The sequence below is a fragment of the Sus scrofa genome, chromosome X (assembly GCF_054392235.1).
Source record: "Sus scrofa isolate SSC_HxYL_T2T_F1_AM1 chromosome X, Sscrofa_HxYL_maternal_Yorkshire_Landrace_v2.0, whole genome shotgun sequence".
Lineage (NCBI taxonomy): Eukaryota > Metazoa > Chordata > Mammalia > Artiodactyla > Suidae > Sus > Sus scrofa.
Window position 1 is genome coordinate 21328237 of NC_139401.1, and position 16728 is coordinate 21344964.

Sequence of the window (16728 nt, forward strand, 5' to 3'; positions counted from 1 at the left end):
TGTTTCTACTTCCCCCCATTGGTGAATTTTCCAAGGATACCTTTAATGATATTTTAGAAAACAGAAATCTTGGAAACAAGTGTTAACAATTTAATTCAGATAATATATTCTTAAAGATCTCCGCACATTTTAACTTTTTATGTGGCTTTTCTTCAAGTGTGTGTGTGTGTGTGTGTGTGTGTGTGTGTAAAACTGTTTCTGAAGGCAAAGCCTTCGTTGGTCACCAGTGATTTCTTGGTTCGAAGTCATCTATCCTATAGAGTGGCTTTTCTCCTGATAATTAGCAAATTACTTTTGGGTGACCGTAGCTCCTCATGTTTTTGCGGCTTTTATTCGTGTTTTCCTGAGAAGATGGAAATCAGCATCTCAGACAGAGCCAAAGTATGTTATCATTATAAGCATAAGTGTTATATCTAACTTTGATCAGTTTAAAATTTATATCTGTAATGTTTGCAAAATCATATGAAGTAATCTTTATGATTTTAAATTCTTACTGTTTTTTTTGGTTATCTTTACAAAGTCCAATTTTGTTTAAAGCATCTTTCTACTTGTAGTATTAAAGATTTTCCTTTCTATCTCTCCCCTTTCAGTAGTTCTGAAGGAAAGAAAGCTCTCTAAGCATGATTTGCAGAGTGGGAAATTGTGAACTAATACTATATTATGTTATAGTCTAGCAGTCGGAAAACCTGGAAACAAATCACTTATATAAAATATAGCTGTGACTGTGATCTGGGGGGAGGATGAGGGAATATATTTAACTGCCTTGACCTTGATAATTTCATTTGTAGAATATTGGAGTCATGAAGGGATGGGCTAGATCCTCTTTAAAGCTCCCTCTAGCTCTATTACTTTGCACTTCTAAGGATAGTATTGTTCTGAGAAAAGAGCGTGTTTTTCTCCCTCTAATTTCCGCTGATATAATGGGGGAAAATAACCATGTGAAGTGATTCTGCACAGTGCTCATTAATGGGCTTGATAAAATACTGATTTTTTTCAGTGAAAGTACAGCCTTAGAAAGGTCTTTTATTTTTTAATTTTAAGAACATAGAACTGGGTCTGCTCTTTGGACTAGTCATGAACTTAAAATGCTAAGAACTAGATTCATATACTCTGGAAAAGAGCTGGAAGAGAAAAAAAAAAGAAGTGAGTACCTACCTTATGCCTGTAGAGTAGATATTAATTCTCATTTTGCAAATGAGCAAATGGTGTCACACTTTGCCCTCTATGACATAGAGGTAATATACAATAGAGGCAGAGGTTAAATCCAGGTAAATCCAAATGAGGCACAACTAACAAAGCTTGTTCCATTATCCCACATTTAAACTTGGAATTGCTAAAGGGGAGGGTATGAGAAGTTTAGGAAGATGACTTTAAAACCGTAACTACCTAGAGAAATCCATTTTAAAGGACAATCAGCAGCCCTTCACTGGGAAAATATTTCCAAAATAGGAAAAGAAAAAGCTAACATGTTCAATATTAATAAAAAGAGTGAAGTATGAAACTGTTTCTTGTGATTCATGTTAAAGGAGAGATGACTAAATAGAAATTTTATATGACTTAAGTTATTTTAAAAATCAGCCACTTTTAAGTAACTTTGGTCGCATTTGAAATAGATTTAAGGATTTTGATAACATCTAGCATGTGTTTAGCCATAGGAAGGGTCTAAATTAAGGAAAGAAATAGAATGCAGTGAGGAATACCAAGCTTTAATGAAGTTTAATCAGCTTAAAACATCTGCAGAAGGTCTTCTGCATTTTTCAAAACAGAACATCTCTCATAGGTAAAAGGTAACAGCTTTGTTCTTGCGTTGATAAACTGAATAGATTGTTCATCAGCTTTCTACCTAATTAGTTGTATCTCCTAGGATTTCTTAGTTTTGAAACTCCTAAGCATTATTAAGGAATGGTGGGAAATGTGCTTAGTAATGGGTAAAATATATCAATCTAGCTTCTAAAATGCTTTTAAACAACAATAATTAGCAGAAAGTTAAAGGAAGGGAAATGAGAGCTATTGGAACATATCAAAACTAGATCATAGCCAAGAGATGGGTTGAATAAAGAGGAAAGGGCTTGGAGGGCATCCTTGGAGAAGCCTCTTCGCCTCAGAGAGTTCTTTCACTATTTAGACATTTGGACTATTTCCAAATGTGCCTTATTCCATTGATTTGACTATGAGGTTGCTTTGGCTCCCGTTGGTTAACTGACATTTGGAGACAGTGAAGCAAGTATCATCTTGGCAAGCCGAGCAGAAGAGAGGGAGCTGTTGGAGTCAGCTCCAGAATTAATTGGTTTAAAAATTTAAAAAAAAGAAAGAAGGATGAGTGAAGATTTTGATGAAATGGAAGACCAGATTGTCTCAGTTTCAGAAAAAGAGCCATTTGAATTACATGTCCTCCTGCTGTTTTACCCTTTTGCAGAGGTAACCAAGTGATCAGATGTATCTCTATGGACTCTTCATTATTCAAAAGATGATTAGTTTGAAATTCATCAGGCAACTTGTTTCTTCTCTTTCTTTTGGTGCCTGACTTGGCCATTTGTCTCATTAGTACTACCAGAGAGAGATTAAAAAAAAAAAAAAAAAGCTGAAGAAGTCAGTCAGTCTCGATTAATAAAAGCAATTACAACAAATGATTAGAAATGAAAATATTGCATAAAAGTGTCTTCATTGTGGCGTTTTAAAAGTGCATTTTCTCTTTTATTGCTTATAACTATGGAGTTGCTAGAATTGAACTCTATACATAGCTACATCCTTCTTTAAGCATTTAACAATATTTTTATCCACCTGAAAAAAATTAGCTTTAATATAAATAACATTTAATTACATGTAAATAATGATGAAATCCTCTTCCTGTTACTAATAGATACTTGCTTTAGCTTACAATTGCCATTTTAAAAGTTCGTGGTATGTGCAGTAATTACATACAAATTTTATTTCCTGAGTCATAATTAGATTATCTTCATAAGTTCTTATTGTCCCAATGACTCTAATGTCTTTTCTAAACATTTATCTTAGGGTACTAGATTTTCTCCTTGACCTAATCATTTAAGAAATTATATAGAGCTTTGTCAAACACCTTATTTCATTATCAGTAGTGCACAGTGTTGAAAGAAGTGTGGGGAGAAATATAATCAGCTTCTGCTTACAATGTTGGAAGAGATGGGTGATTAAAATAAATTAGTAGGAGTTCCCGTCGTGGCGCAGTGGTTAACGAATCCGACTAGGAACCATGAGGTTGCGGGTTCGGTCCCTGCCCTTGCTCAGTGGGTTGACTATCCGGCGTTGCCATGAGCTGTGGTGCAGGTTGCAGACGTGGCTCGGATCCTTCATTGCTGTGGCTCTGGCGTGGGCCGGTGGCTGCAGCTCTGATTCAACCACTAGCCTGGGAACCTCCATATGCTGCGGGAGCGGCCCAAGAAATAGCAAAAAGACAAAAAAAAAAATAAAAATAAAAATAAATAAATAAATTAGTAAAATATCAAATTCAGTTACTCTTTATACCCACATTGCACATAGTACATCTATGCTAGAGAGGTCTTAGTCTTTTTAGAATAGATGTTGAACAGTGAACGTTTGACTCGGTGTCTGCAGTTGCCAGATATGTTCTAATAAGAAAAGTGAAGGTGTACAATTCTCCTGTTAGTAAATCTGTAAATTAGGGGCCTCCTGGTTGAGAGTGTGGTCTGGAGTCAGATTGCCTGAAAGCCAGCTTCATCTTCGTGGGCCAACCCCCCAGTCTCTCTGTATCCCAGTTTCCTTCTGGAAAAGAGGTAATGACAGTTTGTATTGCATAGGCTATTGTGAAATAAATTTCAAACACTTAAAGCAGTCGCTAGCATGTTGTAACAAGTAGATGTTAATGATGATAGTGATAGATAATGATGGTGACTGGTGGTTGTTGGGCATGTACAAGCAATATATATTGTTTCTTTCACTGGCTTTTTCTATTTAATCTTCTCACGATCCTTCTATGTAAAAAACTAAAACCAAATTTAGTTTTTAGGTCTTATAGATATACTTTAAGATCCTTTATCAATTTGATGTCATTTTATTAATTCCCATGGGGGAAATGATTGCAAGGATCTTGTCCCCTTATAGGTTCTATAATAGTATCATTGTATTATCTGCCAATAAATAATGGGATTAAACATTAACTGTAAAAGTAAGTATGTTTTACACTTATCACCAATATAAGCTTAAGTATTACCATATGTTTATAGCCAAGAACTACGAGCCAATTTCTTAAGTAATTTCCATTTGTACTTTTGTTGAGGTTAGTTATATATTTTATATAAAGTGATGAACTTTCATATGAGAAACTAGAATTCACAAATAAATGAATATCTTTTAAAATTACATTCATTTTGTTTCACAGTAGAGATCTAGGCTCAGCCATTTTTGGAAATGATACCAACATCTTAGACATGTGACATTACTGAAATGACTTTTCAGAATTAAAACCTAACCAATGAGTTCTTAATAGTTCCATACTATGAACTTACTGCTTCTTGTTTTTATTTCTGGTTTATTTTCAGTGAAAACACATGTATATTTGGTTATCTAAATATATAATTAACATAAAGGTATAGGAAATTAGGATAGTGATTGTCTACTTCACATAACTGTTTAAATAGTTTGCTTCTTCTGAAAAGATATTGTTAGTTATGTTAAGTCCCTTATATTTCAGAATTCAAGTTTATTAAAATTAATATTGAAAAATTTTTGAAATCAATTATTTTGAAATGCAAAACACTTTTGAAGTAAAAGTCTCAGTTAATTTTTCCCCAAAGAGAATTTAAAATAACAGAATTCTCCTTAGGCAGGAATAAAGGCCACTCACTGATTCATCTATTTTTTTTTTTATTTACCTAAATGAAAATATTTCAGTATTTAAAATGTGAATACTTTCTTGTGATATTTTTTCTTTTAAGATCCTATCACGATGCATAATTTAAAGCTTTTATTTGCTCTTAAAGCTTGCACAATTTGAAGATTTCTGGATAATCTTTAAACTTTAATGAAGCTTTATCTAAAATGGTTTTATCTAAATGGAAAATGGAATCTGTCTCTCTTTATTGGGAGGAGGAGTTACCACACATTAGCTCTTAATTATTGATAAAGAGATGATTGGATGTAATTATTAAATTTCATCAATTAGAAATAAAGGCAGAAAACATAGGATACTACAAAAAGCAGGAGAAAAAAAATTATATTAACAGTATTTTATCATTCTCCTGTCTCCAGTAAAGAATGATGAAGTGGTGAAGTGGCTCTGTAGGAGCCTAGTTTTTAATTGTGTAATATGTATCAAGTATAATAAGCTAATAATATCCCAGTATTTGAATTTTTCACTGTAACTTTTATTTTGCCATAGAACATATAGTATATGGATTTTGAAGGGAGTGAGTGAGGTGTGTGTTTTCTTTGGGATACTGAATTACTATGCTGCATTTTATAATTTTCATAGGTAGTTCACTTTTCAAGTAATGATTTGATTAGGCTGAGTACAGGCTTCTCCAGGTAAACTTTTAGAAGCCAGAACATTCAGATAGGAATTTCTTACCAGTTTAAAGATAACCTTACTGGATCATGGATTTATCCCTGGGACGCGGGCATTTTTGTTTTTTAGAAATGCGGTTGCAATATACTTTTATTTTTTTATTTTTTATTTTTTTGTCTTTTGTCTTGTTGTTGTTGTTGTTGTTGTTGTTGCTATTTCTTGGGCCGCTCCCGCGGCATATGGAGGTTCCCAGGCTAGGGGTCGAATCGGAGCTGTAGCCACGGGCCTACGCCAGAGCCACAGCAACGCGGGATCCGAGCCGCGTCTGCAACCTACACCACAGCTCACGGCAACGCCGGATCATTAACCCACTGAGCAAGGGCAGGGACCGAACCCGCAACTTGGTCGGATTCGTTAACCACTGCGCCACGACGGGAACTCCCAATATACTTTTAAATATTTCAATTGCTTCACTTGTTTTTCTGTGCTTTTTCTTAGGGTATGTATATTAAATCAACATATGATGGCCTCCATGTAATTACTGGAACTACAGAAAATGTAAGTATTCTAATATTTCATATTTTGTTGTTTGTTTTTCCTTTTATTATTAAACAACTTATGTAGCTCACATAATTGAGGTTGACTTCTGAGAACATTAACAGATTAGGAGATAAAACTCAAAAGACATATTGAGTTAGGAAGTGCTGGTTTGGGGAGAATTTTAGTCATTTTAGTTAGTTTAGCTGTTTACATGAAATAAATCAGATGTTTTCTGTTCGTAGCCAGAGGTTTGTCTTTGTTAAATATTTTCTGATTCATGACACGTTACAGTGACATCTAAAAGAATCCACTTCAACCTATCAAATAGTTTAGTTTTATTAAGAAACTTAATTCATGTAAGAAAGAAACATCAAATAAGGCTTTCTGAATGCATGAAGTATAATTCAGCTTAATTCAGTGGAGGGGCAGCATGGTTCAGATCAATGCGTTTCCACAGCAAAGTCCCTCAATGGGCTAGCAGCATCAGACTCCCTTGGGAGTGTGTTTAGAGATGCCTCACCCCAGACCTACTAAATCAGAAACTCTGGAGCCAAGCCTGTTTCTTAAGAAGAGATTCTGTTTTGTTTTGTTTTGTTTTTGCCTTTTTGCCTTTTCTTGAGCTGCTCCCGTAGCACATGGAGGTTCCCAGGCTAGGGGTCTAGTCGGAGCTGTAGCCATCAGCCTACGCCAGAGCCACAGCAATGCAGGATCTGAGCCGCGTCTGAGACCCACACCACAGCTCAGGGCAAAGCCAGATCCTTAACCCACTGAGCAAGGCCAGGGAATGAACCCGCAACCTCATCGTTCCTAGTCGGATTCATTAACCCCTGAACCACGACGGGAACTCCAAGATTCTATTTTTAACAGGTGATTCTGAGACAGGCCCCAGTGTGAGAACCACTACAAGCAGTGGGTCAGAGTCCCTATCCCTAGGCCTAGGCCCTGCAACCAGTTTTGCATCTTAATGACAGTGTTAATTTTTGGCAAGTTATTCATTCTCTCATTGCTTTAATTTCCTCAACTATAAATCTGAGATAATATATCACCTGCACTGCATACCTCACTGGGCTGTTGCAAAAATCAAACAAGCTAATACATATGAATGACTATGCTATAAAAAGCTATAGACATGTGAAGTGATTGTGTTGGACATTAACATGATCAGTATAGTAGATTTGAACTGCATAATAAGTCATTAATCCTGTATTAAGATTGTCCCGGATTTCCATTTCCATTCCATTCCAATTTGAAGTGCTGAACTTCAAATTTTTTTTCTGTTAGAAATTCTGACAACTTGCATGTTTATATTGTGTTCCTTCAAAGAAGACTGACATAGAATTAATCTTCAAGTTACTGCTGATCTCAACATTTTACCAGCATTTTCTTCTTAAAAAGTTAACATTCTTGTCACCTAATTCACCTGTTACTTTAATCATTTATTGATTTTTCCCCCTTCGCTTCTCTCGGTTTCTTGTGAATGGTGAAACATATATTGCACTTGGATTATTGTACTCGACTCAAATTGGTATTAACTGTGAGCGTTATTTGAAATCAAGAATATCAGTTGTATCCGTATTGTCAACTACTTAACATTTTTAAATGCAGTAAGATACTATAGCAACTATAATGTTGTCACTAATTTATGGTTCTCATTTGTATGTACATTTCTCTGATCATTTACTCATTTGTTCATTTAACAAACCTCTGCTTCATGTCTGCTGTGTTCCAGGCTTGGGAGTAGGTATTAAAAAAAAAAATTTAATTAAACTAGCTTGCTGCCTCCAAGGAGTACCAGTAGAGGTTAATCTGTGTAAACAAGTAGTGAAATTTACATAGAGGGACAAAGGAAAAAATTGGAAATGATATGAGGGAAAGAATCACAGAAATGGTGATTGTGAACTAATTGTATCTTGAAGAATTGATAGAAACATCTCTGTATTGAATGGAGTCTGTAAAAAAAAGTTGAGCGTTTCTCATTGCTTATAATAAGTACTCAGTAATATTTGATAAATGGATGAGTGATCAAAGAAAGATTGATCCTGTGAGTAGTTCAGATATGAACTAATTTAATTAATAGTTTATCATTTAATTCTTTTTTTGAAAACATTGTACTATTTTCAGTACCCTCAGTCATTAATCATTAGCAATCTCTGTTGAGTCTTAGTAAAGCTGCTCACTAAGTGGGTAAGTCATTTTGCTTTGCTGTGCCCTAGTTTCTTAGTTTTCCCCTGTCTAAAAAGGAGGGTTTTGGTTAAAATGGATCTAGGATCCCTTTTAACACTGCAAGTCTATATTTTGTATGACTTATTTTCGTTTTTACTTATCTGTTTGAAAACTTGTTTCACTTTCTTTGAATTTTATATACCAGCTTTCATTTTCTTTTACATCATGACTTAGAGCCATTAGCTTGATTTTTTTTAAATACTCTTCTTTAAAAAGATCAGTTGTGAGCCAAATAGCACGGGGACTGACTCTATAGTTACAGTTCTGTTTACAAACTTTTCAGAAATTTACATAGTACTTGTCTGATTTGGTAGGTGCTGTGAAATAAATACTTGTGTTTTTCTTGTCATGACACCATTCTTCAGGTTGGGTTCACACTGTAGATGACCTTCCCTCTTTAATAATATGGTTGTGTTATTTCAGTAACTGGAATTCTCTGGGAAACCATTTAGTCTTGGATTCTAGCCTGTGGCAAATAATTTTATTGTGAATTTTTAAATTGGTTCAAATGAGATTGTTTCAGGACTTCTTTATTTTAGAAATAATTGGAAATTGAAAATGAAGAAAAACTAAAAGAGTTGGAAATCACTTTTAAAGTAAATCTTATTCCATTGTCTCAAAAGTAGCATTTTACTTTATAGATTCCATCACCATGTCATTCTTCTTTAGCTTTCAGTAGATACTAATGAAGAGTATTACAGTATTTATAGTTGTATATAATAGATAACACACATATAAGTACATGTTTTTTCATTAAAAACACATTTTCTGTATATTCAAAAGTACAAACACATATTATCATCAAAATGTCTAATATGCATAATCAATCAGTAGTCACTAGAGGGAAAATAAAGAATAGTATTTTAAATTAATTATCCATACCTTCGATATTATAAAATTTCTATCTTAAATATCGTTTTAGTTTCCTAAAGACTTAATAGAACTTGTCAATATTAGCTTACCAAAGTTGTTTTTTGCTTGTTTTTAATCTTTTGGGGGAGTAAAGAAAAAAAGTGAAAATTGTACCTGTAGAAATGTTGGCATTTTACTTTATTTAATGTGGCTTTGTTTGCCAATATATTACACCATATGAAACATAAGAAATAGGATACTCTTGTAATTAGATATTTAGAAAGAGACTCTATAATGTAACTTTGAACTAATGACTATCTATCTTTTAATTTTCTTTTCTCATTTATTCAGAATTGATATTATTAATAATGAAATAAATTAGCAGCTTAATCATTAGTTGACAAAGCTTTGATGCTGATCATAAGCATCCACTTAAAAATATTTGCTGAAGTTAATGAGAATTATTTTTTTTAATGGAAGAGATCAGAGTTAAAAAAGATAATGTTTTGACATACATTTTTGAACTAGTTGCCCAGTAGTGCCTAAGAGGGTTGTTTGTATAAATTTATAATTACCATTTTCCCTTAATGCTCTCAGAAACATATTGGAGCAGAAATTGACAGAATATTGTAAATCAATCATAATAAAAAATTTTTAAAAAGAAGCAAAGAAAAAAAAAAACATTGGTCTTTTATACCATAAATATCTATATATTGTTTTACATTCTCACTTTCTGTCATTAGTTATACATAGAATACAAATAGTATATAAAACATTAGTAACCATTTTTATTAGTTTAATTTCTTGAAGATTATAATTAAATTCTTGATCTAATTTAAAGAGGTGAACTCATACTTTAGTGTTTCCATAGAGAAGAAATGACTGATAAAACTTATGTTCTTTGTTATTTCCTTTATGTTAAATTTAGTCACCTGCAGATCGGTGCAAGAAAATCCATGCTGGGGATGAAGTGATTCAAGTTAATCATCAGACTGTGGTATGTATAATTACCTTACAAGTCAGTGGGAAGAACTAATATAAAGATTGAATTAAGCTTTAAAAGAATACCGGTGAAATGAACTGCCTGTTTGTGTACAAAATAATTGAAAAGCCTTTTTAAAAATAATGACTGTTTTTCTTAATTATCTGAAGGAATATAAGGCACAGTTTGAAAAAAACATGAGGAAATATTGGTGGCTGAGGTAGGCTGTGCGTTTCTGTACGGAAGGTGCAGGTTCTTACCCCATGAACTGGAATGATGAATTTGGAGTAGAAATTAAAGTTATAGTGCACACAGATTCAATCTTTTCTTCATGTAACTTTTAAGTTTCATTTTATAAATCATCAAATTACCTAGTAGATATCTTTTGTAATAGCATACATTCATTCATCTACTTTAACATTTTTTTTTGTTCATTAAACTATCTGGCAGATTGATTTATTTTAAATGTTGATTTTTTTTAATTTAAAATTTTAATAGCTGAATTGGCTCTTCATTTCCCAAAAGAGGACTTAAATATAGTTTAAGTTTGAAAACTATTTCACTTAACTAAATAAGTATATAAAATTTTCTTGCTCTACGAACCTCACGAACCCCTTTCTAGGCTAAGAATGACAGTGGCATTCTGTACCTATGGTAGATTTTCAGGGGCCTTTTTTTTTTTTTTTTTTTTTTTTTTTTTTTTTGGTCTTTTTAGGGCCGCACCCACAGCCTATGGAAGTTAGCAGTTTAGGGGTCGAATCGGAGCCGCATCTGCCGGCCTACACCACAGCCACAGCAACGCCAGATCCGAGCCCTCATCTGCGACCTACACCGCAGCTCTTGGCAATGCCAGATCCTCAACACACTGAGTGGGGCCAGGGATCCAGCCCATGTCCTCATGGATTCTAATTGGGTTTGTTACCACTGAGCCACAGCAGGAACTCCCAAGGGCAATTTTACTTAATCATAGATTTAGAAAATGAACATCATATGATTTTTATTGTGGACTAGTTTCTGTTGATCTAGTTTGTTCTATTTCTGACAAAATTAATTGTATGGTTTTTTAAAAATGAGTTAAAATTAAAATAAGCTGATTATTAATGAATAATCCTCATTTTTAAAAAATGGGGTTTTTCTAGTAAATATTCTCCTTACAGTTCACTAACTCTTCAGAATGAGTCATTATTTCCTGTTGTACCTTTTAATGAAATTTGGTTTTGCATGTTCTAGTCATAGAAGACACTTTTGAAAGGAAAGGATATATTTTGGTGGTAAGAAGGAAGACTCGTTTGAAAAGTTTGATCTTTTTCAGTGATTCTGATCTTAAGGCAAATACTATTTCAATTTAGGATTTGAATAAACTGAGAAGTTTGTGACATTTTGAGCAGCTCCTGAATGCTAATAATAAAGTTATAATATCTCTTCAATGAGTTCACTAAGTGAATAAAAGTTAGTGAAAGTTTGAAAAATGTGTGGGTGTAAAGTTAATGTTAATTAATGCAGAATGCTGGTGCAACAGAGCCTTTGCACACTATGACAGTTTGGATGATGAGTATGTTCTCATTACTAGAAGTTATACAAAGTGATTGTCCTGAATAAAGTTTCTTGTCCCCTTAGGATGAGAATTTGGGCAGTGGGATAAAGCCGCTGCTTCAGTAGATAAGCAGCTTCTTTTTCTTCTGTTCATGCTGCCTCCATCTACAATGTGACCTTAACAAATATGACATCTTTTGGACAGCTGGACTTACTTCCAGTTGGTCAGTTCTAAGAGGATAGAAATTAGTCTCTATTGAAAAATAAAACTGTTAAAGGGATATTCTTTGTGGAGCCAAGATTCTCATGTCTATCAAGTATGAAGGTCTTTGAAAGACTTCGAGTGAACTAGTGAAATAGATATGGAGTGGTGATAGACTGTGAGAATGTATAAACATATCTTTGCATCACAGGAATATTCTTAAATATTAAAAACTACACAAAATTATGGTTGGCGGAACTTGATTCCAGTTTTTGCTCTGTAAATAACATGTTTTTAGGTGAGTCATGGTAACTATTTAAGCATCAGTTTATCCTTTTATAATAATTACCATAACCAACAGTTACTGAGTCCTTACAGTGTGCCAAGCATCATGTTAAGTACCTTATATATTTTATGTCATTTACTCCTCACCGTAATCCTATGAAGAAGGTGTATGTGAAAACTGAATGTTTTTTTAACCTACCCACAGCTCGAAGCTCACTGACTCCAAGGCCCGTGCTCTTACTTCAGTTTTAATATGCTCCTTCCCCAAACTCAGAATATAAAATTAACAAAAGGGGAAGAATTCTAATAAACATGTAGGTAAATTCAGGGAGAGATTAAGTGGAGCCAAGCATAGAGAAGAGGAGTGGATGTGAGAATTTATGTAACTGGGGTAGTGGATCAGCTGAACTGAAATTAGAAGTGGGGTTGAAATTTAACTTTACTGCCACTTTTTGACACATTCCTTTCCTTCAGATAGACAAGCTATGTAAAACATCTATCACAATGCCAGGGACACGTTAGGAACTCAATAAAAATTAACTTTCCAACCTCCCTCCCTCCTTTTTAAGCTGCTACAGCAGTTGGGCTAATTGGAGTCCAGTTTCTTGGTAAAGTGCTACTAGAACCTACAAATTGATAATAGAGACATTTTGCTGGTAGGAAATTATGTTGAATTCCATGAAAGTACCCTTCCTTAATAATGTGATCAATCACCAGATTTTCTTCTTTGTGTTCAAGTGAAGCCATATCTGCCCAAGAATGGTACATGTCATTAAACGAAGCCTACTCTGTCCTCTTTTTCTTGCTGTTGCCTACACTGTGGTCTGCAGTGCTTTTAACTTCTTACTGGCCAATATACAGAGATGGGGAAATTGAAATTACCTGAGTTTTGTTACTGTGAAAGGTTTGCTAGGTAGATTGATTAGTTGAAACAAGTATAAGTTATTTGCCATTTGCAATTACCCATTCTATCCCTACATTCATTACTGGGGACATTAGGGGTTGGTTTAATAATTACATTAAAGCATAGTCTAATACATTTGAAATACATATTTAATAATATCCAGTAATTAGTTGACCAGAATAGTGAGATATTGCCAATATTATTCTATACCAATTTAGATTCAATAATGAAAAGAATAATTTTACAATCTTATATTTTGAATGTTATTAGCCCAGTTAGTAGTTTTCTATAATTCTCAAATTTCCTACTGCTACAGGTAATAATATACAACATAAAATTTGATAACTTTCCTTATTATAAAATACATAGAAAGGTAATTTGAAATTTTTAGCTGAGAGTCTGAGAAAGTTGAACAATCAAAGATGAATTCAAATACTGTTTTTTGAAATTGCTAGTATGGTATATCTTCAAGATGTCCTATTAGGTGTGTGTCTGTTTCTAGTTTGCTATTTTTTAAGTATATTTTCTTCTTTGAAATGAAACTGGAAGTTTTATGTCCTTTTTCACATTGCTATATTCTCTATTATAAGTGGCTTTTAAGCTTTTCTAATCAGCATCTTCTGTGGCTGAGAAATTGTGGCTGCCAGGTAGGAAGAAGAAAAAATCATGAACATCCAAGCAAAGCAGACTGAGTCCTATTGCATGTCTTCCCTGCCACTGAAGATCCAACTCCTCAAAGCCTGCGGGAATCTCCCAAGATTTTTTCCACTTCATCTGCCACTACATTCTTCTCTGGGAGATACCTCGGCATAGTTTGAACCAGCAACTGCTCTCATGATGCACTTTTAACACTTTTTTTAGCTGATAAGACTATAGTTATTAAATCTACTTAGGCATATTCCTAATGAATCTGTTAAATTTTATGTCAGTACTCTTTTTGATGTGTAAGTGTTCTAAAGATTCTAGCCATACTAAAAACAGATATTTTCTTCTTAAGAATATCAGTTGAAAAGAGTGGGGTATGTGATGGTTGAATCCAGCATTTGGAAAATTTTTCCTTTTATTTTGTATAAATGTTAAAACATATTCACCACCATTTTGAAAGGTCTTCTGGAACCTGGTGACTACATTATGGCAAGAAACCATTTGGTAGAAGGGGCTTTAATGCCTATTGGAATGGAAAATAACCAGGTTGTGATAGTCTAGAAGAAAGTAGATTACAACAGATAGGGTGTTGCACATTGATTAGTGAGAAATGGGAGATAAGCACTGAAAGCTAGTGGGTTTTGTTACCTCCCAAATGGTAAACATTGTTGAATGAGAATGCAGGTGATGATAGGGGGTGGGCAGGAGGGAACAAATTAAAGGACTATTGAAGTATCTGGAAAGATCATTCTGACTTCATTTATGTAATTCTCAAAGGTGTCTTCCTTATTCTCGCTCTAGTCTCTCATTTTTTTACTCTTTCTTCACCCTCTGTTCCTTCAACCCCAGAACAACAAGCGAGTATTGTTTAAAGGGGAAGGCAACATAATCAGAATGGATGGGCAGCGTGGTGACCCATTAAAACCTAGCTCCCCCTTTCCCTCCCTTTCACCCTGCCGCCCCACACCTGAACTTCAGCAGGAAGGAGTCGCTCCAGTGGAACTGTACTATGATGTTGGCTAATACTGATGTGCTTTCTCTCTCCTTTTTTTAATTTGTTAAATTGTTTTTCTTTTATAGATTTTTCTTCTCCTTTCCTTTACCATCCTCCTCTATTCTCACTTGACTATTTCTCTACTGTTCTTCACCTCTTTCAGGTTTTTTTTGTATTCCTTTCCATTTTCTTATGTTTTTTTTTTATCAAAGAAGAAAGTATTTATCTTATAATTCCTTATGACCAAAACGTTGAATACTAAGACCTCATATGGCAGTACTTGTGATGCACCTCTTGTTTTATTTCTGTAAACACAAGATGTTGGTGGAGTAGAGATTGAATATGTTAGCATGGTGTTTAACATATTGCTTAATACATGGCTATGATACTTAAATAACTCTGTTAGATTCTAAGAAATTGGTTTTCTAAAGCAGAGCAAAGGAATTGTTCTCTTTTAGAAGAAAAAAAAAAACCATGAAGAGAAACTTACCAAAAATTAAAAGATATAATGCATCATAGATGTCGTTACTCATAGTAATATTTTACTTCAGAGTCTATCTTATATGGTATGTAGTCTTTGAGATAATCATAGTTTTTTCTTTTATTTAACATTTACTATTGTGGATTTTATAAGAATGTGTAGAAACTGGTTTTGAAGTGCCACATACTGATATAAATTATATATTTTATGTTGCCTAGAGACATCAATTCATTACTTTATTATCCAATATAATATTTTATTTTTCTGTTATCAAAAATTATCTTAAGTCTTTGTATAAAGGAGATAAGTTGTATGATGCCTTAATACTGGTAACTTCCTGATAAGCAATTTATTTTTTCTGCAGATCTCTGCATACCAATTTGTTTCTTATTTATACAGTTCTTAACTAGCTTCACCAGGAAAACAGTAATTGCTTTTAAAAATAGTTATTATAGTTTATTTTTATTATTAGAAACATCTTTCAGTGTCAGCATACATTTAATATGGTTTAGTTATTTTACATGGAATTTAAAAGGTTTCCATATAAGTGATTATTTTGTATGTTTAAAATGTATCTATTGGTTAATGTTCTTACCTACTCATGCTTATTAAGTGTGGAACTCATTTGCAAACCAGTGTCAATAACTATATCCTTTTTCCCACATCCATCAAAAAGGCAAAAATCGGCCAGTTGCAATTCCCTGATTTACTTTCTGTCTGTAGTAGTTGTGTGCAATTAGTCGATAACATTTAACTGCCTGATGAAGATAAAAAATTATTGCATGAAAGTCAAATACATAAGAACATCATAAAATAGGAAATTCAAGAGATAATGGTAATAATTTAAAATTATTTTTAGGTTATTTAGCCTTAGGATTCAAATATAGGTTTCAATCACTAAATTAACATTCTGATCAGCATGGTGGCTGAAATTTTAGGTAATGTAACAACTGATTACTTTCACATTTCCTCTCATCTTATTACTCTAACACTGAGCAATCAAGATATTTTAAAATTGAGACAAATGGCAAGTAGAGTTCACTGTGGCCCTACTTAGAGCTGATATTGAGAACCTTTTCTGTCTGAGTTGTTACATTTCTGGTAAAATGATTTCTCAAGATAACTTCTATAGTGAAAGTATTTACTGCCATGTGAAAGTTCTTAAACTAAAACTTTTTATTAATAAATGTGTAGAATGATGTTTATTTAGCTATATAAATGCATATATACACATGCTTTAGTTTTGTTTTGATAAATATAGGCATCTATTGCAGTATTTGCTAGTATTTTCAAATATATATATCTTTGTAAAATGTCTACCAGTAGATAACACTGTAAAACTTATTTATAGAAAAGTTGTAAATTTTTAAGCATAGTTTTGAATCTTTTGAATACCATGGTTTTGGTTGATTTTAATGACATTTTTCATATGGATTCCGAAATTAAATTTAAGCATGCTTTTTTCATAAGTGTAGATGTTTTCTTTACTCTCTCTCAGTATTCTTATAAATAAGATCTACAGATTTTTAAATAACAATACTTTGTTTCATCCCTTAACTTAGGAGACTAGGACTTTATTTTAAAATACAC

At 33.4% G+C, this 16728-nt stretch overlaps 1 protein-coding gene across 16 annotated transcripts in view; it reads left to right on the forward strand.

The window, feature by feature from the left end:
* The window catches only part of CNKSR2 (connector enhancer of kinase suppressor of Ras 2), a 276938-nt gene that overhangs the window by 123063 nt on the left and 137147 nt on the right, over window positions 1-16728 (forward strand). For all 16 annotated transcript variants that reach the window (XR_014835808.1, XR_014835809.1, XR_014835811.1 and 13 more), the window contains exons 7-8: window positions 5996-6055; window positions 10041-10109. Coding sequence is in view for 12 of the 16 variants with exons in the window: in XM_021080286.2 (XP_020935945.1) it covers window positions 5996-6055; window positions 10041-10109 (129 nt within the window). In the remaining 4 variants the exon portion in view is untranslated. The remainder of the gene's footprint in view (window positions 1-5995; window positions 6056-10040; window positions 10110-16728) is intronic.